Source organism: Chinchilla lanigera, unplaced genomic scaffold (assembly GCF_000276665.1).
Source record: "Chinchilla lanigera isolate Chin_1 unplaced genomic scaffold, ChiLan1.0 scaffold00061, whole genome shotgun sequence".
In the NCBI taxonomy this organism is placed as follows: domain Eukaryota; kingdom Metazoa; phylum Chordata; class Mammalia; order Rodentia; family Chinchillidae; genus Chinchilla; species Chinchilla lanigera.
This window is the reverse complement of record NW_004955462.1, coordinates 9,223,082-9,250,034: the sequence shown is the minus strand read 5'-3', so window position 1 is coordinate 9,250,034 and position 26,953 is coordinate 9,223,082. Positions and strand designations below refer to the sequence as shown.

General features: G+C 48.3%; 1 protein-coding gene across 2 annotated transcripts in view; it reads right to left on the bottom strand.

The window, feature by feature from the left end:
• The window catches only part of Adcy10 (adenylate cyclase 10 (soluble)), an 81,867-nt gene that overhangs the window by 28,816 nt on the left and 26,098 nt on the right, over nucleotides 1–26,953 (bottom strand). Inside the window, exons 8-18 of one of the 2 annotated variants that reach the window (XM_013521435.1) lie at nucleotides 24,642–24,727; nucleotides 22,010–22,201; nucleotides 19,338–19,456; nucleotides 18,706–18,782; nucleotides 17,868–18,057; nucleotides 16,667–16,722; nucleotides 14,756–14,909; nucleotides 10,323–10,515; nucleotides 9,322–9,408; nucleotides 5,223–5,497; nucleotides 2,653–2,789 (exon numbers count right to left, since the gene is read on the bottom strand). In XM_013521435.1, coding sequence (XP_013376889.1) covers nucleotides 2,653–2,789; nucleotides 5,223–5,497; nucleotides 9,322–9,408; nucleotides 10,323–10,515; nucleotides 14,756–14,909; nucleotides 16,667–16,722; nucleotides 17,868–18,057; nucleotides 18,706–18,782; nucleotides 19,338–19,456; nucleotides 22,010–22,201; nucleotides 24,642–24,727 — 1,566 coding nt within the window. The remainder of the gene's footprint in view (nucleotides 1–2,652; nucleotides 2,790–5,222; nucleotides 5,498–9,321; nucleotides 9,409–10,322; nucleotides 10,516–14,755; nucleotides 14,910–16,666; nucleotides 16,723–17,867; nucleotides 18,058–18,705; nucleotides 18,783–19,337; nucleotides 19,457–22,009; nucleotides 22,202–24,641; nucleotides 24,728–26,953) is intronic. The other variant, XM_013521436.1, reaches the window with a different exon arrangement.

Here is a 26,953-nt window from a genome sequence, read left to right as displayed (position 1 = left end):
ATAAGTGAAAAAAATCAGACCCAGATGGGTAAACATCATATTGTCTCCTTGGAGTAGGAACCTGAAAGACTAGGTAAAACTCAAAATGTACAATAGATGATAGGAAAGGTAAAAAAAAGTGGCTCAAAGGAAGGAACAACTGGGATGAGTGAAAGAAAAAAGAACGACTGGGATAAGGGAATGCAAAATATAAATATATATGAATAACTGCGATAACTGTATATCTGAAGGTGTATTGAAAGGAACAGTTAATGATTACAATTTTTTATGTTCTGATCAATTGTGCATGCTTGTGTCTGGTGGTCTGAGCAACTGATTTGAAGGTAACAATATGTAAGGGAATTACAATGGTGAACTCCTACCATCCTGTCTAGTGAAACTCTGTATTGTCTCTACTGTTTTATCAAAGAATTATTTTCTTATTCCCTATAATGGTTTGAGCAGTCTTTCATTGTTTGTTTGTTTGTTTGTTTTTTGGTTTTGGTTTTTTTCTGGTACTGGGAATCGAACTCACACTTTGAGCTTGCCAGGCAGGCGCTGTGCCACTGAGCTAAATCCCCAGCCCCAGTCTTTCATTCTTGCACCTGGTAATCTGAGCCATGTAGTTGAGGATGGCAATGTGTAGTATAACAACCATTGTTGATTCATATTACTTTGTCTTGAGACTGTGTCACTTTGAATGTTCTTGCTTTGATTTGTTTATGTTTGCAATACTGTTATGCTGCTACTGTCCTATTTCTTTGTCTGTTTCCCATTTACTACTCTCTTTAAAATTAAAAAAATTTTTAAAAGTACTTTGGTCACAGAAAGCTTTTTCTGTTTTGTTTTTTTTGAATCCTGATTATCCAGAAAGAAAAATAATTCCATAAAAGTAAACATGTCTCTTCTCCCTTAAACAAACAACAAACATACAAAAGTTTGACCACGCTCTTCTCTCAGACAACACCCCCCCGTCATTTCTCCCCCAGGTGATGGTCCTATAGTCATATGCAGAGTGAAGGGCAGCAGCAGATGCAGCCCGAGCCTGCAGCACAGCTCGCAGGACGATATGGACCATCTGGGCACGAGGCAGTTCAAAAACCAAGAAGAAACTTTCGTGAAATCTCCCTCATTGTCACCTGTAAGTGATGATTTTCTACCTGTCTGCACCACAAGCAGCTTTAGCGTACTCAGTGCACTAGCTGAAGCAACTAACTTCTGTCTGTCTCTTCCCCCTTAAATTTAGCCTCAGGGAAAGAAGTTCTGGCCCTGCAGATTTAGTGATATTAATGTGCATCGTGCTCCCAGCTGTTAACACACCCTGGCTTATGTGAATCCCGAGCAATGAAGAGACTGCATATCCAGGAAGAGTGAGGGGGCATGTTTCCCCCTTCTTGGTACATCACACGCCGGAAACAAACACAAGACACGGCTGGACGTGGTGCCTCAGGCTTGTAACCCCAGCAGTCTGCGAGGCTGAGGCAGAAGGATGGAAGGTTTGAGTCCGGCTTGGGAAACTTAGCAACTTACCAAGACCCCATCTCAAAATAATAAGTAAAGAAAAGGCTGGGGATGTAGCTCAATGTGAAGGCCCCGGGAACAAACCCCAGCACTGAAAAAAAAAAGATATTGAAGGTGGAGAGAAGGCAGGTCAGCTAGGGCCCTGGGGAGTCAAGGAACAATGTGGCAGAGATGTCCCTGGTTTTTCTTTTCACATCATATATCCCAGCTGTGGACCTGAAGGTCTACCAACCCTGCAACGCCAAGGGGGTAAACAAAGAAGTCCCCGTAGGAACCTGCCCTCTGTGGTCTCCCATAATCCTCCACTCTAACTGACATAATCACCCCACTCCTCTGCTCCCTCCCCATCTTCCTCCCTGCACCCGGAAACTTCCCCCAGCCTTCCTTCACGTGGTCTCTCACGCATCACCTTCCTGTGTGTCTGTCCTACAGGACCTTGTTGGCCGTTCGTTTTAAACCAGGTTCTTGTATTGTTTTGCTTTGTTGCAGTACTGTGGATTGAACCCAGGGTCTCCACCCTGAGCTACAGCCCCAGCCCTTTATTTTAATTTTTTATTTTGACTTATGGGCCTCAGTCAGTCACTTAAATTACCCGGGTTGAGCTCAGATTTGGAAACCTCCTACCTCCCCCTCCCAGAATGTTTGAGCTAGTCAGTTGTTTTTCTCCCCAGGTGACATAAGCATTGTCCTTCTAAGCTAGGAGGCAGGGCATGGCAATGCGGAATTGTTTTTCTCCGTAGGTGACATAAGCATTGTCCTTCTGAGCTAGGAGGCAGGGCATGGCAAAGCCGGCTGAGGAAACAAGTGGGACCTGTCAACGAGAAGATCCCAGAACAGCACCAGATAATTCCCAGGACCCCGTATGTAGAACTTCTCGCGGATTCCCGCGAGATGTGGACGGCATATAAGGACAAAGACCCCCACTGGGAGCCCACTATCTCGACTCTTCACAGTAGCTGACTGTGTCTCCCAGACTGGAGTGTACTTTCATTTTTGCTCTTCTCCTTTGTTCGCCCCAGATTAGGTGTTTCTTGCCTCCCTCTTGCCATCTGACCCTCCAGGAAGGACCGGAGGAAGAGACCCCACACCACCTTCTCCATAGAAGGGCCCGGCTCCAGAGAGCAGTGAGACATGCCATCTGGCGAGACTTACTGAACATGTTGTTCCAGGTCACGTTGGTCTTCTCCTGGGACCCCACCTGCCGGAAGTGGAGGACCTTGTGGTGGTCGAGGTTGAGCACCAACTCTTCACAGTAAAATGGAATCCCACAGCTGCCCTCCACCAGGTACCTGCAAGGCAACCTCTTTACATTAAAGAACATCTTCTACTTCTTTTTTTTCCTGAGACCTCTGTAGTCTTTTTTTTTTTTTTTTTTTTTTACCTCTGTAGTCTTAAATTTTGCATTTGTTATGTAGCCTAGGCTGGTCTGGAATGCGTAATCCTCCTGCCTCAGCCTCCTGAATGCTAGGACTATAGTCCTGTAGCACCACACCTCGCACGAGCCATCTTTTAATAAGGAAAAGTAGCTGACTCTTCAATCTTTTAAGAATAATCTCTTCTTATTGCTACTTGTTTCAGTTTGTTTTTCAGTTTTAGGGATTTTTTTTTTTTTTTTTTTTTGGCATTAGAGATTGAACCCAGGGTTTCACACATTCTAGCAAGTGCTCTTCGTCCTTAGCCCTTTTTCTTTTATTTTGAAACAGGATCTCCACCCTGAGCTACAGCCCCAGCCCTTTATTTAAATTTTTTATTTTGACATATGGGCCTCAGTCAGTCGCTGAGTTGTCCATGCTGGCCTCAAACTTGTGATTGTACTGTCCCAGCCTCCTGAGTGGCTAGATTACAGGTGTGCACCACCAGATCTAGCTCTTTTCCTTTTTGTTTCACTTTTCCTCTTTCTTTCCTTTTTCTTTCTTTTTCTTCTTCCTTTTTTCCTTCCTTTCCTCCTTCCCTCTTTCTCTCTGTCTGTCTTTCTTTCTGAGACAGGTTCTCATGATGTAGCCCAGGCTGGCTTCAAACTCACAGTGACCCTCCTGTCTCGGCCTCCCGAGTGCTGGGATTACAAGTGTGCACCACTACACCTGGCTTTATTTCACCTTTTCAATTCCATAAAACATTTGTATCTTTCCAAATTTAAGTTAAAGCTACATAAATAAGGTACATCCTCAATCTTGTCTGTCTTCCTCACTCTATAGGTAACGACTTTGATTAGTGCTTGTTTTATCTTTCTGATACTTCTAAAAAAGAAACAAATGCATGTGCATACACACACAGATTTATTTAACCTTTTTCTTAAATACAAGTCTGTGTTATGCACAAAGACTGGGTGACAGCACTCAACAGTGGATCATGGTCATCCCTTCTCATCAGTAGATCATTCTTCTCTTTTCACTCCCATCTAGATGGCTGCCTCCTAGTTTATTAAAACTGTCTCCAAAGAGATGGACATCTGGATTGCTTCCAGTCTTTATTTTTTAATTTTTAAAAATTGATTAGTTTATTTTTTTTGAGACAGGGCCTTGCTATGTAGTATGGGCTGGCCTTAAACTCATGATCTTCCTTCCTCAACCTCCCCCAGTGCTGGGGTTATAGGCATGTGCTACCACGCCCAGCTCAATCTTTTAAAATACCCCAATAAAATTTTTTCCATATGTCACTTCTGTCAATGTATCTTTGAGATAGGTCCCTCGAATTGATAGATGCCTATACGTGTTCACACACATGTGTGTATACATGTGGAGAGTCAGGTTCATGTCTGGAGTTATTTTAAATGAGCTCTTGCCCAAGCCATCTTTCTTCCAGAAGCAAGACAACCTCATTAGAAAGAATGGATGCAGATACACATATGAAGGATTGTAAGTCACCAGCTAAAGAAGAGAATTTGGCCAGGGGTGGAGCATGCCTGTATCCCAGGTACTTAGTAGGTTGGGGCGGGAGGATGGAAAGTTCCAGGCCAGCCAGGCACGGTGGTACATGCCCATAATCCCAGCCATCTGGGAGGCTGAGTCAAGAGGACTCTGAGTTCGTGCCCACCCTGGGCAATTTAGCAACTCAGCAAGACTCTGTCTTAAAATAAACAATAAAAAATAAAATGTCTGGGGATGTAGTTCACTGCGAAGGATCTGGGTCCAATCCCCAGGACAACAACAAAAAAGTCTGAGGCCAGGCTGGGCAACTTAGTGAGTTTAACTGCCTCAAGTTAAATTACAAAGGTCTAGGTGCAGGTCAGTGGTGGCCTACCATGTGTGAGGTTCCATCCATACCACAGATAAATACATAGAAAAGGAAACAGAGTCTGTGTGTTGCTAAGGGGTCTGCTACAGGCCACATCGAGGAGCCACCAGAGAGCTTAGGAAGCCCTAGGGTCTGCGCTGCTCATCTGCCCAGGCAGAGAACACCACATGCATAGGCCACGCTCTTGCTGGACTTTTGTCCCCACCGGTGCATCCTCAGTGTGCCCCAGTTTGCCTTTCCTGTCAGTGAAAGTGGGGAGATCTGCCCCAGGGAGGGCAACCTGCTAAGCGGAGTATGAGGTGTGATGTGGGCCAGCACAGAAAAGCGAGTAGTCCCTGGCCGGCCACGTGCAAGGGGCGGCCCCTTCAGAAGGGGCAGCAGCAGACACGGACACAGGCAGGACACAGGCGCCTCAAGGATCTGATGGTGGGACAGGGGAAGAACTGCTGGTGTCAAGGCCTCGGGACAGGAACCACCGGGCTACTCACATGTCCAGCTCTCTGGAGATGCTGCTCACGTTGAGGTCAAAGCAGGTCTTGTTGCGGATGTCCTTGGACTGAACTGCGCCAAGCGTGACATAGGTGGTGTTCCTGTTCTTCATGATGTTGCTGGCAGCGGCACAGAGATCTTCGACAGGGGGCGACAGGGACATGATGATATAGATGGGCACTGTTTGGATCAGCTTCTCCATGAAAACCCAGGAGGTCCTGTCCACAAACTGGGCCTCGTCAATGATTAAAATAATCCTTTCACTTCTCACTGTCTGGATGAGGCGGGGACACAGAGAGAGAATGGATGAGGCGGGGACACTGAAGTCTGCAGGTTCAGATGCCCAGGTACTAGAGGCGCGTGTGTCCACCCTGTTCAAACTTCTCCTCTCCAATACTTTGTTCACTGGGATCCCACTAACCTGGGGTCCTTAGTCGCTCAGACAGCTAGCTGGAATACTTTTGTGTGAACAAACCTTTGTGTTACAATAAATTTTTAAGAAAGGAAAGAAAACAAAAATGCTAAAGATGTAGCTCAACTGGTAAAGCATGAGCTTACCATGCACAAGCCCCTGGGTTGGATCTCCAGCACCAAAAATAAATACATACATAAATAATTTTTTTTGAGACCAGGTCTCACTATGCAGTTCCAGCTGGCCTTGAACTCACTGTGTAGCCCAGGTTGGTCTTGAACTGTCAGACATCATCCTGCCTCTTGACCATCCTGGTCTTGAACTGTCAGAGATCATCCTGCCTCAGCCTCCCAAGTGCTGGGATTATAGGTGTGCACCACCACACCTGGCAATAAATAATGTTTTAAATAATGTCCTGAGGATCATTTAATTTTTTGCCCTGAGGATAAATAGCATTGTAGAGGTACTCACAAAAGCCAAGAAAATGTGCTTATTCCACAAAAAAAAAAAAAAAAAAAAAAAACCCTGACACATCAGCTACAAGTCATTCTACTCTATTGATAAAGGAGTTGCAGACAGATCTACTAGACATAGACTCGGCTCACACACTTGCTAAGTACTCACAGGCTGCACACCTGACCCAGTGTGGAAGGACACTGAGCCCATGCTGGGCCTGCTATGTTTACAGAGCAGAGCTGTGGGTTCTGTTACACCTCCAACGGATCATGTGTCCTTTCTCTGGTATAGACAACCCTTCCTTAACTAGTCTGAATTATTCATTTCCTCATGAAACATTTATTGCTCATCTATAAGGGTTGAGGCAGGGTTCTAGGCATTGGGGTTATAGTTTTAAATAAAATGTGGGGCTTATACTTCCATTTTGGCCACTCTTAGAGCCGGCCCTGCCTTTGCACTGGGAGATGCCCGGCCTGGGGAACAGCTTCTCTCCTGAGCTCTCTGCTCTGGCCTGTTTGATTCCATCTGGCTTAGTCCATCTTTCCCTCTGTGTTTATACCAACAAAAGCACCAGAGTCTATTTCAAACTTGGAAATTTCATAAGATAGTCTTAAAAGGTGTTACAACTTCCAGTACCAGACATGGCAGTGCATGCCTGTAATCCCAGCACTCTGGGAGGCTGAGGTAGGAGGATCACAAATTCTTTCCCAGCCTGGGAAAATGAGTGACTTAGCAAGACCCTGTCTCAGAATAAAAATTTAAAAATTTTAAAAAAGCTGAAGATATAGCTCAGTGCAAAGGCGAGAACAAAGAACAGAGAGAGGCTGAGCTGGGTTGTGGCTCAATAGTATATAGCACTTGCTTGCATTCACGAGGGCCTCGTTCGTCCCCAGCAACACACATGCGCGCGCGCGCGCACACACACACACACACACACACACACACACATGATGATGATAACTATAAAATGAGATTGAATAGGGTTCATGCTAATGTGAATGAAAGCCAGCGTTAACACTGCACTGCCTATGTCCCACGCAGTGCTTGAAACTTTGCTCCCCGCGTTTACAGCATCCGCGGGTGTGGTGATATTGAATCTGTTTACCAAGGAAACTGAAACCCAGCAAAGCTCAATACCCGCCCAGGGTCACACAGGCAGTTGGTGACCCAAAGGCTGCAGGCACAGCGCACAGTCAGACACAGCCTCAGCTGTGGTTGCCCCCGAAGGCTGTGCTTCAGAGCCGCCTGAAAGCTGTCCAAAGGAAACGGCTCAGTGGTCCCTAGGCCTCACTCTGGCCCTAGATTTTTAACCTCTAGTGGTGGGACTCATAAATCCATATTTTAAAAGAAGCTTCTGGATGTACTTGTGAGGCAACAGCCCGAGGTCTACATTGACTGATTGACTGACTGATTGATTGTGCTGGGCATTAAACCCAGGGTCTCACACATTCTAGGCAAGCACACTACTGCTGAGACGCATCCGTCCCTAGCCCCAAAGCCTGACATTTATGTATCTGAAGCGAGAAGCAGGTTGGATTGTTAATACAGTGCCACAAACTTATGCTGGTCGTTGTTAATTACACACCAGGCCCTGGGCCCTGGGACAAAGATCAGCAGGAGGCTCACTGTCCTCCGGACCTCACCACCCCCTGGAGAGGAATTACAACAGGTTGCCCTGTATATGAGAAATGATCTCAGAGCTTCACAAAGCTCAAGTGGAAGAGAGCAGGGATTATTCGGAAAACTGTGCAAATGGTCCAGGAAGAGATAAAAGCCTCGACCAGGGCGGTGCGGGCAGAAGACTCAGGGAGGCCAGAGACGGTCAGAGGTGTAGCACTTGGTAACTGAGCAGATGCAGGGTACATGGGTAAGAAAGCAGGCAGGAGCTTCCCTTTGCACTCCCCTCTCACTCTCTCTCTCTCTCTCTCTTTCTCAGGATTTATCCCAGGGCTATTGCACTGAGTTATATCTTCAGCTGTATTTTTTAAAATTGGGATCCTCCTGCCTCAGCCTCCCAGAATGCTGGGATTATGGGTGGTCACTATCACAGCCAGCTTGGCAAGGACAACTTTAAATGATGTTTGAATGAGCACTAACAAAATCAAGAATTAGATCTGAAGGAGGAAGAAAGGGAGTGTGGTAGGAAGAAACAGGATCTGGTGTTCTACTCCAAACTCCGTGTGAGTTTCCCCAGCCAGGTGCAGCTCTAGAGGTGAGGACGGGAATACTAAATTCTGTGCTTGTCTGAGTGTAGTGGGCAGTGGGAGCCCTGTGATTATTCAGAGAGGGCTCGAATTTGTTGTGTGTCCTATGAAAGAAGCACTGAGTGTTTTCCATAAACCCTATAGTCATTTAAACCTTACACTCCTGTGAGCTAGGTGCGATTATTTCCCATTCCAGACATGGTAAGACACAAGCAAAGAGAGGTGAAGTCACTGGGAATGCGGTCACTCAGGTACCAAATGACAGGCCTAGGGACTCGCACCTCCAGGGTCTCCCTACAGGGCCTGTGTAGTAAGCATTTTTGTTGTGTTTGTGTTTGTGGTGCTGGGAATTGAGCCCAGGACCCCTCTCACTATCCACACCTGCAGCCCCATAACTACTTAGATGTCTTACATCTGATATAGGTGAGAAAAATGGGGCTAGAGAAGCCCAAGTCCCAGGAGGCATGTTAGGAGCTCCCTTCAAGTATATCTGCATTCTGAACATATCTTTGCTCAAGGTTTGGCAGGAAGAAGAGAATGGAGGACTTTAGGATACAGTGCTCACGTATGTGACTGCTGATTCTCATATGTCACCTTCCCTGGCTTAAGGAGCACCGAGCAGATCAGCAGAGCACACTGCTGGTTGTGCCTGGGTGACTCATGGAGAGGTACTTCTAGGCACTGTGTCTGCTGCCTGACCCCGTCCTCTCCAGCCCTGTTCTTCTGCTTGGTTTCTGGGCCACCATGAGCCAAGTGGCTCTTCTCTGCCACACCCTCTGCCATGAGGTTTCTGAGGCCTTGGAGCCAGTTTCCCATGGACTGAAACCCCTGAAGCCATGAGCCAAACTAACCCTCTTGTCCTTTAAGTCATGGCTGTCAGGCATTGTGTCTCAGTGGCAGGAAACTAACAGGACACACTTCCAAGGGGTCTCACCTATGAGCTCAGCCCTCAGGCTGGTTCATGGGCGGCTCTGCTGTCCTTTACCCAACTTCCTGCACCCACAGCGAGGAACACAGGGTGCTTACTTTGTCCAAGAGCTTCGTAAACAGTTTTTCCACTTGCTTTTGCTTTCTCAAGCTGCTCATCCTGGAAATCTCCCGGGAAGTGGGAAACTGTATAAAGAATTATGAGAATATTGAGTATAGGGAAATAACAGGGAATTACTAGTTTTGTGACTCTGAGCAAATCACTTAACCATTTTATGTCTTAAAAGCCTCAAATGTTAAACAATCCATGATGTCCTTCCCAGTCTTGCTAGGATAGTACAGATATTATGGAAAGGTGAGAAAAAGATGAATCAGCAGGTGGCCATTTGCAATTTTTTCACATAGTATTTCTAGATACCTCCGCTATGCCTCAAGAACATGGACACCAACTAGGTATTCTGGCACACAGTTGTTATTCCAGCTTCAGAAGGCAGCGGGGTGGTGGATCATGAATTTCAGGTCAGCTTGGATTTGGTGAGACTGTCTCAAAAAAAAAAAAAAAAGAAGCCAGGTGTGGTGGCACACACTTGCAATCCCAACGCTCTAGGAGGGTGAGGCAGGAAGGTCACAAGTTCCAGCCAAGACTGAACAACTTAGTGACTTAGCAAGGCCCTGTCTCAACATTTAAAAATGAAAAGGGGATGTTGGGGACTTAGATCTGTGCAAAAGATCTAGATTCAGTCCCTAATACTGCAAGGAAAAGGAGAAACAGAGATAGAGATAGAGATAGAGATAGAGATAGAGATAGAGATAGAGATAGAGATAGAGATAGAGATAGAGATAGAGATAGTGAGATGGAGAGCTGAACACAGGGCCTGGGGATGTCACACAATGATAGAACATGAGCTTAGCATGCGTGAGGAACTAGATTCTGTCCTTAACGTTGCAAGACAAATCTCTGTGTGCATTGCCAAAGGAAGACAGGGAACCATCCCCTCCCCAGCTGGATAATGCAGATGACAGAAGGAAGATAAAGGCCAAAGGGAGGCCAGGCAGAAAGCAACAGGGCAGCCTTGTGGCTCTGGCCCCTGGCAGTTTACCTGGACGTGGAAAATGTCATTAAGGAGGCAGAAGAACTTCTCATCCATCAGTTTCCTGACTGTACTTTGAAGCTTGGTCTGGCGCTCCTTGTAATGTTTGCAAGTATCCAGACCCAGCACATTGGCCATGAGTATTTGCATGGTATAGAAATTCTGCTGGAAGCTGACCTTCGTCAGTGCAATAGCAACAGTCCTATTTATGAGAAATTCAGGAATCAGTAAAGAATTTTGAATAGGATTCTTTTGTTGAATAGGAAAGGTTGAAGGAATTTCTGAGTCCTCATACTCAGCCAGGCTGACAGATTTCCCGAGCTGCTGGGAAGCTGTTCTTCATCCCTGCTTCCGGAACCTTCCCTCATTCATCGGGCTCTGCCTGCCTTTCCGGCCCTGCTGCCTCTGCCCTGTACCCTCAGACTCCCCTAGGCTGCCACCACTGCAGGCCACTGCCTGTGCCTCCTATCACCACCCCAGGAGCCGTCACCTCCCCAAGGAAGCACCTCAAGGATCAGCTGGTTGCCTGTAGTCCAGGCACACAGGAGGCTAAGGCAGGAAGGTTGCAAGTGCAAGATCAGCCCAGCAAATTTAGTGAAATCAAGGCCAGCCATGGACAACAAGGGGAGACCCTGTCTCCAAACAAAAAAACGCCCCAAATAAACAAATAAAACTCCTCCAGGTTCTAGTTAGATGCATATCTTTGGGCTGGGGGGTGGAGCTCAGTGTATAACTGAATGGAGTTTAATTCCCAGCACTGAAAAAAAATAGAGAATTGGGTGTGATGGCACATTCCTGTAATTCTACCACTTGAGAAGCTGAAGCAGGAGGATTGCTGTGAGTCTGAGGCCAATCTAGGTTACATAGTGAGGTCAAGGCCATCCTAAACTGCATAGCAAGACCGTCTCAAAGCAAAGCAAAGCAAAACAAAACAAAACAAAGCAAAATATGAAAACAAAAAAAGGAAAATATTAAAAAGGCAAATCTTTTATCATTCTCATTTAAAATTTTTCAGCTGGGTGGAAGATCATGAGTTTCACACCAGCTTAGGTATATTGTGAGACCTTGGAGGCTAAGGCAGGAGGATGGCAAGTTTGAGGTCAGCTTGGACTTCATAGCAAGAGTGTCTCAAAAAAAAAAAAGTGAAAATAAACTTTTTTTCATGCCTCCTCCATTGCTTATAAGTGTATATCCTTATGTGACAACCAGACTTTCTAAAGCCTCTCTGTCTTCATTTTTTTTTTTTTTTTTTTTTTTTTGGTGTGGTAGTAAGATCAGAAGCCAGGGCCTTTGCACTGACTACATCCTCAGCTCTTTTTAATTCTTTTATTTCGAGGCAGGGTCTCAGTCACTAACTTACCCAAGTGGGACTCAAACTTGCAATCCTCCTGCTATATCCTCCCAGAGTGCTGGGATGACAGGCGTGTGCCACCCTGCCTGCCTATCCGTCGATTCCTGCCACTCTGCCCAGTCCCCGCCCTCCGCCAACAAGCATGTTCAGTTCTGCATGCCCAGGGCTGCAGCTCCTCTCGGCCTGCACTCCCCTGCACTCCTCAGCACAGCCTGGATGCCTTCATGCTGCTGCTCCTCACTCAGCCCGGCTCAGCCTCCTGGAACACACTCCTGGCACCCCGAGGTCGCGGCCCACACAGCTCTCTTCTGCCTTTCTCTCCCTGCTTCTGTTCTTTTCCTTTTAAGTCCATTTTATTTTTACAGCCAGGCATGGAGGCGCACAACTGTAATCTCAGCACTCGGAAGGCTGAGGCAGGAGGATCACTTGGGAGTTTGAGGCCAGGCTGGGATACATGAGTCCAGACCAGCCTGAACTACCTAGTGAGATGATGCCTCCAGAAAAATTACAATTAAATAAAAATAAGTTCATTTAATTTTGTATGCATATGTTTATCATCCATAATAATTGCACTCATGGTGGGGAACTGGTACACAGACATTGTATCTCGACCCTTTATACTCCCCTCCCCAAGCCCCTTCCCAGCTCCGTGGTCCACTCCAGTTCCCTCTGTTCTTCTTTGATTTTGCTCTTTAAATTGTTTACAGTGTGGGTCTCTCCTGTTCCAGAGACTGTGTGATATTGAACCTGCTCTTATCTCCCCCTCTTCAGTGCCAGCTCCTTGTGGACAGGAGTCCGACGAAGCTCACACACTGGCATGTGGTATGGGCCTGCTTGTGCCCCCTTGAATCCATCTGTTGACATCATAGTCCATAGTACCCCAGAATGTGCCTTATTTAAGAACAGGGCAGTAGTAGAATAATTAGCTATGCTGAGCTCATACTGAGCCGCATGTGGTGGCACACCCCTATGATCCCTGCTGTTATGGTTTATGTCTGTGTGTCCCCTCAAAGCCTCCTGCGGCCCTGGGGCAGGCTATTAGAGTTTGAATATGGGTGTGAGAGCTACACCCGCCCTGGGGTGGATAGTTTGCATATGTAAGGGAGAGGAGGAAGCTGCTTGGAGAGATTCCTCCCCCATTCTGCCCTGGTGTGTGTGTCCTGGTAGCTGCTTTGCTGTGCTGCCGCCCTGAGATGCAGCCCTCTGCCACGTGCCACTCTGCCTTATAATCATGCCTAGTACGGATTGAAACCTCCACAAACTGTAAGCGAAATAAACCTTTCCTTCCTTAATTTTGGTCATCAGGTAGCGAGAAAAAAATAACCAAGACACCTGCCCTCTGGGAGTCTGAGGCAGGAGGGTTGTAAGTTTGAGTCCTACCTGGGGGACTTAGTGACTTAGCGAGTCCCTGACTCTAAATTTAAAATTTGAAAGAAAGGCTGGAGATATAGCTCAGCAAGAAGGTCCTGGGTTCAGTCCCTAGTGCCATGAAAAAAAAAAAAACAATTTAAAAGATGACATCATCCTGAAATAGGTTGGGCCCCCTAAACCTATGTGAGTGGTATCTTTCTAAGGAGAGACCACTTCGTTCCCTCATGCATGGTGGCCTGCCCTCACTCTGTAGGAGATACTTCTCCTACGTTTACTTGGCCCAGACTCGCTCTGCAGAGCCTGTTTCTTTTCCTACTTTTAATAAAGCTTTGCAAAAAAAAAAGAAAAGAAATGTGGCTGGGTGAGGTGCCACCACCTGTAATCCCAGCTACACACGAGGCTGGGGTGGGAGGATCACCTGCGCCTGAGGTTGGAGGCCAGCCCCAGATGGAGAGAGACCTCACCTCAAAGCTTAAGTGGGGGCAGATTTGGACACAGTGCAGGAAAGCACCACAGGGTGGAAAGCCCAGGCACGGCCGGAGCTGGAAAGGCCTGCTCGGACTCTTCCTCCCTGGGCTGAGAAGAAGCAACTCCCGCCACCTGCATCTCGGGCTCCTGACCTCTAGAACTGTGAACTGGACTAGTCCTGTTGCTCACACCAGCCCAGGTCGGTGCTTCATCCTGTTAGCTCTGGTAGCTGCTGCAGCACCGAGCCGTTCTTGGAGCACATCAGAATTCCAGAAGGGAACCAGGCCAGGCTTTCTGGTGGTTATGAATTATCCCCCAGGCAAAGTCAGAGGCTTTGAAGCTGGCTTTTCTCAGGCCTGGCATTACCGAGTGATAGAAACACAGCTACACATGATGTAAAGCTAGCAGGCATCTCCCCTACAGCTTTGGCTACATGGAGAGAACATGGAAGGCACTGCCATCCCTGACTTGTTACTGGATACTGCAGTACCTGCTTCCACAAGGGCAAGATGGGTGATACACTCCGTATAAACATAGAAGCCAGGCAAGGTGGTGCACCCCTGTAATCCCAGCACTCTGGGAGGCTGAGGCAGGAGGACTGCAAGAGCAAGCCCAGCCTAGGTGACTTAGTGATTTAGCAAGAGCCTGTCTCAAAATAAAAAAATAAAAAGGAATGGGGATATAGCTCCATGTGAAAGCCCTCGGTTCAATCTCCAGTACTGAAAAAAAGAAAAGAAAGAGGCAGGGAGAAAGGAGGAGGCAAAGGGAAAATAAAAAGAATTAAGAGGTGTTAGGTATCTGCATGTACCAACTCCCCTTGTTATCATTATGTACTGCAAACATGAACTCATAAAAAAATTTTAAAAGAAAGAAAGAAAGAAGAAACTGCATAAGCAACATGAGGCAAGCACATTGGCTCTGCCTTCCAGGGGAAAATCCGGAGGCCTCTCAGCCTCTGTTCCCACCCGTGCATGGTTCTCGGTCAGCCCGCCTGCACTCAGGGTTGTTCGGGCAGCTTTAAAATACCCAGACCCCACCGCCATAAATCAGGGTTGCTGGGGTCGCCTCGTCTCTCCTTCCCTGAGTTCTGAGTGTGTGTCAGGAGCTATTTTACACAAGGGTCCTGCATCCCGCAGTCACAGAGCGCACCTGGCTCGCAGAAGGCAAGTTGTAGGAAGAAGAGACCTGCAGCCCGCGACTGGGGGGAGCGCGGGGGCATCTCGGGGAAGGAAGGGGGCTCCCAGGAACGCACCTGTGCCTCTCCCCCTGGGCCAGGTACTCGATCTCCTTGAGGATCTGGCTCTTCCCATAGCCCGCTATGCCTTCGTATATGAGGATACGGCTGTAGCCGGAAATCAGAAACTTCTTCATATTATCCATGAAGTACTTGATCTCCTTATCACGTCCTGTTGTTTTTATATTTTTAAAAAAGAAGTAAACTCATCAACATCTATAGAACTATACGAAAGCACATAGTGAATGCCTCCCAAGAGTGTCCGTGAAACACCCCCGGACATCATTTCCTGACTGTCCGCAGACACTGTGCGCTTTATTTCTGACAAGGAGTCTTGCTAGGAGGCCGGGTTGGCCTCGAACTCCGCATGCTCCTGATGCAGCCTCTCTGTGCTGGGATTCCAGGTGTGCACTACTGCACCTAGCCCTTGGGTAGTTTCAGTCTTAAAAGTCTCCCTCTAGAACTTTCTAGTTAACAAGGTGATTTTGCAGTTTTATTTGACTACCACAAGCTATGAAAGAAAGTTGGGTTTTTGGTTTTGTTTCACTTCTTTATTTTTGGTTTTTTTGACAGTCTGGCTCAGGCTGGGCTTGAACTCACTATGTAACCCAGACTGGCCTCAAACTTGAAGTGATCCTCCTGTCCCAGCCTCTTAAGTGCTAGGATTACAAGTGTGCACCACCACACTTGGTTCTGACTTAAATTCTTAGTAAAAAGAAATCGTCTTTTTTTCTGATAAAACTAGGAACATTAGCTTGCATGTGGATGTTTTAGAAAAAGAATCTACATGCTGTACGTGGTGATGTAGATTTCTTGATATGGTTTAGTCAGAAGCACTCTTTGGTGTGAAACTGTCCCTTCCTGAAAATTCATTTCAACTTCAGTTTTGTGGGCTTTGTTCTTTTCTTCTTTTGCTTGACGCTTTCAAGCCTCCACTTAACTTTAAATATGTGTGTCTTGTTTCTATCTGAACGAAGCCCTACTATCTGGGACTTTTGTGTGTATTTTGGACCTTAAAACGCCACTGTACATTCATTGTAGTTTGGCTATGTTACTGTGATGTTATGACAGGCACTCTTAGAAAAGACAGGCATTTGCTGCTCTGCAAACCCTGGACAAGCTGCTTCAGGCTGTAGCTGCAAGAAGGCGCACGGGGCTAATGTTCCCCGCACATTGGTGGGATCTCATGAGAGACGTGTGCATGTCACACGGAGGTGTCACGGTGGCACTGTTCTGTCTTCCGCAAGCCTGTGGAGGGAGGTTGGGGCCCCTGCTCTGCGGTCACTTTGAGCACGTTTGGGGCCGGAGAACAAGGGCTTGGGGGTGTGAGCAGGGGTCTGCTTTCTCTTCTCAGCCCGCAGGAGTTTGGGGTCTGATGTACAGGAAGTGATGTGCTAGAAGACCCCCCCAAACCACCAGAAAGCTGTGCCCGGGCACATTTCCGCTGACCCAGGTACTTTTTGCTGCTCTGGACCTCTCGCCTTCTCTCAGGGTTGTGCTGAAGATTCGGCCTAACATTCCTCAGAGTGAGGGACACACTGCCTCCCTGTCGCTGGAACACAGTGGTGGCCCGTACTGAACTTGCAATGAGCCTTTCAGGGACATTCAGGTCTTCCAGAAAGAAGGAAATTCCTACAGCAGCTCTTGGATCTGTTTTGTCTAACTTGCGGACAAAGACTTACGGACAAGTGCCAAAAAGAAATCCTTTTTGCAAGCCAGAACTCATTGATGGTACGGGTTTTGAAACATACAAGAGGGAATACACTGGGTGTAGGGGCCCACGCCTATAATCCTAGCACTCAGGAGGCTGAGGCAAGGAAATCCCAAATTCAAGCCCAGCCTGGGCAATTTGGTGACTTTGTGAGGCCCTATCTCAAAATAAAAGATCAAAGGGCTGAAGATGCTTAGAAAGCAACAATCACTACCTACCCAGCAAAGGGTAGCTCTCATTTCCTTTGGTCCTGAGGTACGCCATACCAAACACACTGCAAGGGAAAGGAGGAAGAGATGTTATGTTGCAAGAGAAGTCCCAAGAGCATGGGGTTGGGTCTCGGTTCCCAGATGGGCTCCTCTTCAGTCTCTAACAAGACTCCAAGCCCTAACTCAAGGGTTGCAGATGCCAAAGGAGAAAGGAGAAGAAGTTCTACTTGGTTAGAGAGAGTGCTAGCACCCGGGTACCCGCTATTGCCATAGCACCCAGCACACCTTTCCACAAGTGCTTATTGAGGCTTTGTGAGTAGAAGAGACCCTTGTCCAGGGAGACAAGATGCCCAATACAGGGCCCAACACACTTGGTGTGGTACAGTCTCATGTCCTGGAAAGATTCTACCAGTTGCTTAAACAATAGCTCACCTTTGCTGAGAACATGGTATTTAGGCCCAAGCTGGCCTCAACCTCAAGATCCTCCTGCCTCAGCCTCCCAAGTGCTGGGACTTCCAGTGTGCACCACCATACCCAGTTCAAGACCTTAGATTTTATCCCCAGCACTGGCAAAAGAAATGTGCTGGGTGTGAGGCACATGTCTGTGTTCCCCAGAGGATCACACAGCAGGATCACAAGTTCAAAGATAGCCTGTGATGCTAGAGATCAAGGAGGAGGTGATGTTGGAAAGTCAGGGGGTACTTTGTGTGTCATTGTAAGGAATCCAAACACTGTCCTCAATGTGATCAGAAGCAACTGAAAGATTTTAAGTCCAAAGTGACAGCCACACATCTAAGTTGGACTTTGGGGGATTGTATTTCACTAAAGACCTAGAAAAGAAAAAATGGCTTATACTCTTGCAACCCCGTCAAAACCTCGGCACACAGTTGGCCTCATCAGTAGATGCTTGATGGTGACCAGTCCATCTGGGTGGAAAGAGACACTCAGATAAGGGAATTCTTGGGTCTATTTGTGCATTCTTTGAAGACTCTCCCTCAGATTTTCTGGCCGAAGGCCGGAATGGGATCTCCCGTTGAGCTATAATAGCAGCAGGACAGAACAGAGATGAAGGGTTTTGAAATCAGGGTGGGAAGGAATGTTTTTCCATTTGCGGAAATGCCAGACTCTCATGTGGGCGACCATGACCTGCCTAGGGAGCCTCATTCTCCATTTCTCTAGAAAATACCGCAAATCCCACGCCCACACTCACACTTCCTCATTGAGGCCCAAGCACTGATAGACTGGTCCTGCATCTGCCACGCCTTTCATAACTTTCTTCGGGAGCTCTTTAAAAAAGTAGGCTGGTAGGTTGCTGCTGTTGTAGGTGACGGAGTCACAGGTCACGATTCCCGGGTAGTACATCATCATCCTGGCGGCGATGTTGACTTTCTGACCAATGACTGTCACAGAAAGGGAGCAAAGGCCACTGGCCTCAGTGTCATCTGAGGACACTCGCAGGTGACATTTATCCTTACTGCATTCGTGAGCTCCCTCTTTTATTAGCCCTCGTCAGCCAATGGCTGTTCATGCAGATTCAGAGGGGAGGACGATTGGAAATTTGAGCATAGCCTGGACTATGCATTTTAGCTTAGCAAGGGTTAGGGATGTAGCTCAGCATGAAGGCCCTGGATTCAGTCCTCAGTAACACACACATGCACACATAACACACACACACATGCATGCACGCACGCACTCACAGCAGTCTTACCCTAACCTATCCCATTCCAGGAGCAGAGCTAGAAGGTATTTAATGTTAACAGGAAATTTTTTTGGAAGCCCCTCATCTCCACTCATAAGCATCTTTTTTATTTTTTTGAGACAGGGCCTTGCTATGCAGTTCAGGCTGGCCTTGTGCTCACTTTGTACCCCGGGGTGGCCTCATACTTGCAACAGTCCTCCTGTCTCAGCCTCCTGACTGTTAGGATTACAGGCGTGCACCACCACGCCCAGCGGATTTCTTAAGCTCATGCACATCACAGAACTCGAGTCCACAGCCCAGCCCAGGCCACCTGGCCCTGAACCCTCCCTGGCGGGGCTGATCCCGGCACCTGTGTACTCGTGTCGCATCATGTGTCCGATGATTCCACAGAAGACAATGCCGCTGGCCACGCCAATGGACACCGTACTGGCTCCAGGGAGAGAGGGTTGTGTGGAAGCCATCGAGATCATGAACATTGGCATCAGAAAAGAATTTCCAGAATGATGATGGGCACAGAGAAAGTAGGAAGGGAAGGAAAACAGTGAATGGGGTATGGAGGAGCGAAAGGGATTTTCAATAAATAATTCTGTAAGTCTCAAGTAGTGGCGCCCACCTGTAGTCCCGGCTAAGTCTGGGAGGCTGAGGCAGGAGGATGGTAAATTAAGGCCCACTCTGGGCAACTTAGTGTGACCTTGTCTCAACATAAAAAATAAAGAAAAGAGTGGGGATGTAGCTTAATGTGAAGGCTCTGGGTTCAATTTCTAGTACCATGAAAAAGAAAAGAAAAAAAATGAAAACAACAACAAAACACTTGGACCCTTTGTTGGTAGTTTATGGCAATTGTACGAGGCCTGGAGGGATGAAGGACCAAGAGCCTGAGGCGCAGAACTGAGTTCTCAGTTCTTTTCCTCTGCACCCCAGCCCTACCCCATACGCTTTAGAAGGGTCCAGGGCCGCGGGTGGGCTCAGGGTGACACTCACTCGATCTTGGGCACCTGAGAGCAGAAGTCGAATATGTCCACAGCACTTTCCAAAGCATGAGTGACCTCGTTGGGCTCCTTCTCCCCAGGGAAACCAAAGACGCACAGGAAAGAGCAGCCCTGCAGGGAGAGGGTCGTCAGCACATGCCTGGCAGTCACAGCACCAGGGGAAGGTCGCGCCCATCCTCTGAGCACCACAGCGATTCTCTGGGTCTGATCAAAGCAGGGTTTCTCTTGCACGTGACCTGGTTTTGTGTGAACTTTGCATAACTTGTAGTACACCATCAGTAGCAGAATTTGGAAGCTGGGTGTGGCAGTGGGCATCTGTAATTCCAGCACTCTGGGAGGCTGAGGCAGTAAGATCACAAGTTTGAGCCCAGCCTGGGCAATTTAGCAACTTAACCAGACCCTGTCTCAAAATAAATAAATAAATAAAAAGCCTGAGGATGTAGGTCACTATGAAGGCCCTGGGTTCAATGCCCAGTACAGAGAGAGACAGAGAGAGAACGACCAAGAGACAGAAGGAAAGGAAGGGAGGGAGGGAGAGAAGGGGACAGGACAGCTGTCTGTACCTCCGGGTGGAGGCCACACGCTGCTTAGCTGTAGCTGCGTGAGGCCCTGGGTGCATCGCAGCCCTGTGGGAAGGTGCAGGAGAGATGGTTTGGTGCGGACCCAAGTCCCAGCTACTCAAAAGCCCTGGGGAAGAGGATCCCTGGAGCTCAGAAGTTTGAGACCAGCTTGGGCAACTCAGTGAGGCCCCTTCATAAAACACTAAGGAAGCAGGGTGGATGGGGTGGGTTAACTAAGGCTCAGGGAAGTTGAAAGACTGGCTGCGGCTGCTGAACAGAGCTGCTTTCTTCTCTGTTCTGTAGATCCCCTGAGGAACACTGCAGGGGGAGCTGGAGCTGGCAGCGATCACCCCAGAACTCCCGCACACAGCACTGGCACTGCCTACTGAGCCGTGGGCAAGGGGTGTGAATCTCACCTCTGCTTTCAGCCTGACTCAGGATGCCAGAGAGTCAGTTACAGGATGAGTGAGTGCTAGCAGAGGGCAACACTTCAGTGCTTTACTTTTTTTGTAGTACTGGGGATTAAATTTAGAGCCTGGAGCATAGTGGATGAGCACTGTGCCACTAAACTACACCCCTAGCCCTAATGGCTCTACTTTTTTTTTTGGCTTCTATTTGAGGCAAGGTTTTGCTGTGTAGCCCAGTCTGGGCTCGAACTCACAGTGATCCTCCTGCCTCAGCCTCTTGAATGTTGGGATTACAGGCATGTGCTACCAAGCCCAGCAAGTGTTCTACTTTTACGATTATTTCTTTATTACAGCATTATTCTCTGAACTGATTTAACAACAGATTAAACCGGGGAAGCAGTGCAGGCCAATAATCTCAGCACTCTGGAAAGCTGAGGCAGGAGGAGCCCACGTTCCAGCCTAGCCTGGGTAACTTAGTGAGAACTTGTCTTTAAACTAATTAATTAATTAATTAAATTTAAGTTAATGAAAAAGGAAATGTGGCTCAGTGAGAAGGCCCTGGTTTCAATCCCCAGTACCAAAAGTGAACAAACAAAACAGATGGAAAGCACTTGAGATTTGGCTGGAGATGACCATCCCCTCCCCGGCTCTCCCCTGACGGGAATAGAAAGTAAGGGTACGGCAGGTGGGGATTCTGGAAACACATTTCAGGGATGGAGGTTAGTGGGCTCCTGCCCTAATGTCCCCGGGAAAGCCGTTTTACAACGAGCTGGAACCGTGTACGCAGTGAGAGGCGGTCGGGTGCCATGACGAGCACCAGTCTGGAAGGCAGTCCGTGAGGTTTGAAAACCAGCTCCTCACTCTGTAGCTGGAGGCTCAACCATAGAGCTTGAGCTCACCTTGCCTCAGGTTCCATGCCTATAAAAAGGGTACCCATCATATAGAGCAGGCATGGGGATGAAATGAGTTAATATATGCAATGTGATACAAAACACAGGGAATGCTTCAATTTTAAAAAGTGTGTTACAGTGAAGACACATTGCCACGAATCCCCCAAAAGCCTCCCCTGGCTCTGAGTACACTTGTCCCATTGTTCTTGTCACTTTCCGAAGCAGTTCTGGAAGAACTCTTTTGTGAGTGTCTTCGGTTGTGCTTTCCTGGCTGCCTCTATATCCTGAATTGATCCAAAACGTGTCCCTTTCATGGTCTTTTGGACTCTGGGGAAGAGCCAGAAGTCACATGGCACCAGATCCAATGAAAGAGGTGGATGAGGACACGGCATCATATTTCTACACATCTGCCTTTTGTCGGATGGCATTGGGCAGTGGCATTCACTGTATTTTTTTTTATCATAACCTGTAAAGACACTCAGGAGAGAGGAATCCAGAACTGGTTCATAGAGTGGCAAGAACCGTGTGAATATGTGTATAAAGCGATGGGGAGGATTTTGAGGGGGATTCGTGGCAATGTGCCTTTTACTGCAATACATTTTAAAAACTTAAACATGCACCATCTACTCTCGTCACACCTCCTTTGTCAAGTGCTGAGCACAGTGTCTGGTGCATAGTGATGCCACATGCGCCCCGTAAGTTATAATCCTAAATAAAGATGAAGATTTCCAGGTTAAATTTCTACTCGTCTGTTCCCGCCCCCCATCTCCAACTTTTGGCAGGTCCCGTCCCCCCCGTCCTGTTTACCTTGTCAAACATGAAGACTTTATTGATCTGGCCTCGGAAGGCCTGCAGGGTGGAGATAATGTGCTCACAGGCGTCCTGGATGGCCGAGCCTACGGCTTCCACCTTGTTTTGCTCTTTAAATATCAGGTTCACAAACACAATCGTCACCGGGCGAAGCTCAGACAGATAGCCCCGGAGCTGCCTGTCATCAATCTGCAGGGTTGAGAGCAGCTCTCTGTGCCATGGGTCCCAGACCACCCCCAGTCCCAACCCTAAAATCCTCAATGGGAGGAAAGGAGTCTTCTTTCTTTGGTAGGAGTGGGGGTATTGAACCCAGAGCCCTCACATGGAGTAACATACTCAGCATTTCTTTATTTTTTATTTTGAGACAGAGTCTGTTGCCCAGGCTGGGTTTGAACTTTTGATCCTCCTGCCTCAGCTTCTCAGACTGCTGAGATTACAAGTGCAGGCCACCACACCTGGCAAAAGGAGTGTACTGAGACTCTTTGGAGAGGCTGAGGTTATCAGAATGTGGGTGATGCCGGGCAGCAGAGCCTGCCTGAAACGAGCAGAGGAAAATGGGATGCACATTCCGAATCCTTTCTAGGGACGATTCTGTGCATTCGCTAAGTTTTGGCCAACACCTGCTGGCTCATCCCAGCGACAAGCTCCCTCGTTCAAATGAGCCATCACAACAAACAGAACTGCTGTTCCTTTTGCCACCCCTGTTTGCAAAGTTTTAGGGTAAGACTAGCAGGCCATGTAATTCAGCCTTATACTGTGGTTTCATAGCCTGGTGCTTCCTGAAATACTTTTACACCCTTCCCCACCCTTCTCTTCAGACAGAATTAAGTCAGCATTTTACAGATTAGACAACAGAAGTAACGAAATTCTCCCAAGGCCACGCGGGGAGATGCTGCGAGCGGGAACTCAGCTCTCTAGATGGCCACGCAGCACTCGGCCTGCTGCTTCTTGCGGGTGCGTCCCATGCGGGGCCCCTCCGAACACCAAGCCCTTCCCAGGAGGCATGGGACAAAGGAAGGAGATATTCCCAAATTACTCCTGCCAGTCATCGCCCATGAATTTTGTTAAATTGTTGTGCACACCAGTGGAGGAAATCATTGTACTTTCTCCCTTAAATAATACAAAAATGCAGAATTATAACCTCCTTTGACAATGTCAAGCACATTTTTTTTTTTTTTTTTTAAAGACAGGGTCTTGCTATGTAGTCCAGGTTGAATTTGCAATCCTCTTGCCTCTGATTCCCAGGGTGCGGGGCTTACAAGCATGTATCACCCTGCCTGGCTTTCTTCAACATTTTTTTTAAAGACAAGGTCTTGCTATGTAGCCCAGGCTGGTCTCAAACTCATGACAATCCTCTTGACCCAGGCTCCTGAGTGTTGGGGTTACAGACTTGAGCCACTATGCCTAGCTATTTAAGATTTTTCAAGCTCAAGAAAGTCATTCCCTGTGAGTCAAAATAAAGCTCTCCTCCTTCAGGAAGGAAGGAAGGAAGGAAGAGGGAGGGATGAAGGAAGGAAAGGAGGAGGAAAGGAGGGAAGGAGGAAGGAAGGAAAAAAGGCAAGAAGGAAGGTCATTTCTAGCTGTGCATAGTGACACATGCCTATAATCCCAGCACTCGAGAGGCTGAAGCAGGAGAATCCCTGTCTGTGTGTTCAAGGCCAACCTAAACTACATAACAAGTCATTTGCTCTTTCAAAAAACAAGCAAACTGTCAGGTATGGTGGCACATACCTGTAATCCTAGCACATGGGAGGCTGAGGCAGGAGGACTGCCCCAACTTTGAGGCCAGCATATGCTACACAGTGAGACTTTATCTCAAACAACCAAAAACCTAAGTGCAGTGTCCTGAGTTTCATTCCCAGTACCAAAACCAAACCAAACCAAAACAAAAAACCCCAAAACCAACCAAACAAACAAAAACTCAGACACAGGTACACATGCACAGGATGTAAGAGACTACAAAGGGAAAACTTCGTGGGGCTCAAGGTGGTTGAAGGAGCCCTGCTTACTTAGGACTGTTGAGTTTAAAACTTAAGACAACGCGAGGGACTCGGAGCGGCACTGCGCGGCGCTCGTGCACCTGGCGTCTTCCTGCCGTGTGGGAATGGAGGGACCACGCCGTCGCATGCTCCGTCTGCCCGGTGCTGCGAGGAGGCGGCGGAGTCCTGCTCTGCCCTTCCTGTCACAGTGTACCTGTGAGTAACACCCCCTTAACTCTGTTTTTGTTGTTGTTGTTTAAGTCCTGGAGCTCAAACCCAGAGCCTCACATGCTAGGCAAGTACAGTGCTACACCACTGAGCTACATCCCCAGCCCCCGCGTTAACGCTTTGGTTAGTTCGCTTGTTTGTTTGAGACAGGGTCCTGTGATGTAGCCCCTGCTGGCCTCAAACTTGCAGTCCCCCAGCTTCAGCCTTCCCGGCACTGAGCTGATGAGTAGATGCCACACACCCAGCGACTACGTTGGCTCTTAACTGTGTCCTGACTTGAGCAGTACACTTTGAAGTCACCTACACAGAATGTCTTTTTATTTCAAAGGAACATTTTACTGGTTGTTTTAAAAAAAAGAAAAGTATCTTTCCAGCTGCGGTCTCTGGCACCACACAGCCCGGGAACTCACTCAGGCAGGTACCTGCTTCTGGATGCTCTCCATCACGTACTTCTGCAGCGACTCCTCCAGCTCCGCATTGGACTCCAGCAAGCAGGCCAGCCTCAGCGCTAGGGGCAGAGGAGGGGCAGCTCAGGGAGGGGGCCCCCCCCACGCCCAGCCCCTGGGAACCCACGGTCAAAGAGGGAGCTATTAGAGGTCATAGGGTCCCCCAAATTCAACTGCAGTGTGGCTCAGCACCCTGGTCTAATTGTCAGCACGTGTTGGGGTTTGAGGGGACCGCCACTTGATGCCCCATCTGAAGCTCCGGCCAACAGCAGAGTGACAGCAGAGCAGGACGGAGTCAGGATAGAGCGGGTGATGGAGTAGACAGAACAGCGGGAGGAAGATTCAGGAAACTGGCCTCTCGTCTCAGAGCGGTGACTGTACATAAAAATCACCGGAGGCCGTTGCTTTAGACTGAGCTCCTACATGAGGCCCCAACAGCCCCAGCTAAACATCAAAATGGCGTCACTCTAGCAAGCTAAAGTTCCAGTCACCAAGATGGCTGGGTACTTCACCCGGGGAAAAGTCGAGGCTGGAGCGGTAACAACCCAATCTCCAAGTTTCATTTGTCAGGATAATGAAGTTCCTGCTTCTTCGTCCTTACACAGAAAAAGTAATGGTAACCAAAGAGCTATTTTTATCATATTCTGTCCCTCTGGCCCTGCCATACGAGGAAAGTAACTTTGAAATGACAGTGGGCTTTTTGTTCTCTGTTTCTGCTTTATTCTTGAGTGTGAGGATGCTGGAGGGAGGGGTATTGGTGGGTTGAACCCAGGGCTTTTGCAATGAGCTACATCCCTAGCCATCTTATCTTATCTTATTATTTTGAGACAGTCTTGCTACATCATTTTGCTGCCCAGGTTGAACTTCAAACTTGCCATCTTCCTGCCTCAGCTTCTCAAGTGCCAAGATCAGAGTGAGGCACCACTGTACCCATCATGCCCTGGGCTTCTTCCCTGCTTTCTGGATTCCTACACAACAGGAATGAGTGAGACAGGGGCTAGGCTCTGCTAGGCAGTGAGGACAGCAGCCCCAAAATGAAGTCTGCTGAGTCACGACCCACCAGGGATCTTACAAAGCACCTGCCAGGTGTCCCTAGAAAGTCTGTAATCTCCTATAGGGTAGAGATTACATGGGCTACACAGCAGCCAGCGTTCCCTTCTCAACTCCCCAGCAAGTCTCACACAAGGAGCTCTCCCGGCCAGCGGGAGCTCTGCTTTCTTGCCTTTACATCTTTCACTTTCTTGCCTTTATACCTCACTTCCTTGCCTTTATATTTCTTCCATAATTTTGTTGGTACCACACCTCCTCTGTCTACAGTTTCACTCTCCGTCATCGTGGGACATGACTCTGGCACCGCCGGTAACACCAATACTTAAGGGATGGGAAGGAAACCAAGCAAAGGGGCCTGAAAATGGGCAGGTATTTTGTGGGATTAAAAACAAAACAAAAAAAAGGCAAGGTGTGGTGGTGTGCACCTGTGATCCCAGGACTGGAGAGGCTGAGGCAGGAGGATAGAGAGCGCAAGGCCAGACCAAGCTACATAGTCAGACTCTGTCTCAAAGAAAGAAAGAAAGAAAGAAGGAAAGAAAGAAAGCAAAGCAGAAAAGAATACTCTTGAACCAAAGGAAAATAGAGAATGTAGTGTCCAGAAAAAGTGGGGGATGAGAATAATCGAAGGACAGCCACTTAGGATGAGGTTGGTTTGGCAAGTTAGTGGGAGATTTGGTGGATGTGACCTAACCGATAGAGGGGAAGAGGGTAGAAGCTAGGTGTCAGGGGCGCAGGGTCAGCTCAGCACAGTGGTGTGTGCCTGTCATTCCAGCTACTCAGGAGCTGACGCAGGAGGACTCCTTGAGCCCAAGAGCTGAGGACATCCTGGGCTACATAGCAAGACTCTGTCACTGAAAGATTAAAAATAAATAAAAAGCCCGGAGGGTGGGCCCCCAGCGCTCGGGGAGCCTCGGGCGGGGAGTGCCGGTCTTCGGACTGGCAACTCACTCCCGGCCTCGTGGTTCCCCGGAAGGAGGGCTTCCAGCACACAGGGAGCTGCGGGTGGGGAGCGCCAGCCTCTGGCTGGCTAGCTTCCTGCCTGCTGGCTCCCGGAGGGTGGGCCCCCAGCGCTCGGGGAGCCTCGGGCGGGGAGTGCCGGTCTTCGGACTGGCAACTCACTCCCGGCCTTGTGGTTCCCCGGAAGGAGGGCTTCCGGCACACAGGGAGCTGCGGGTGGGGAGCGCCAGCCTTCTGGCTGGCTAGCTTCTTGCCTGCTGGCTCCCGGAGGGTGGGCCCCC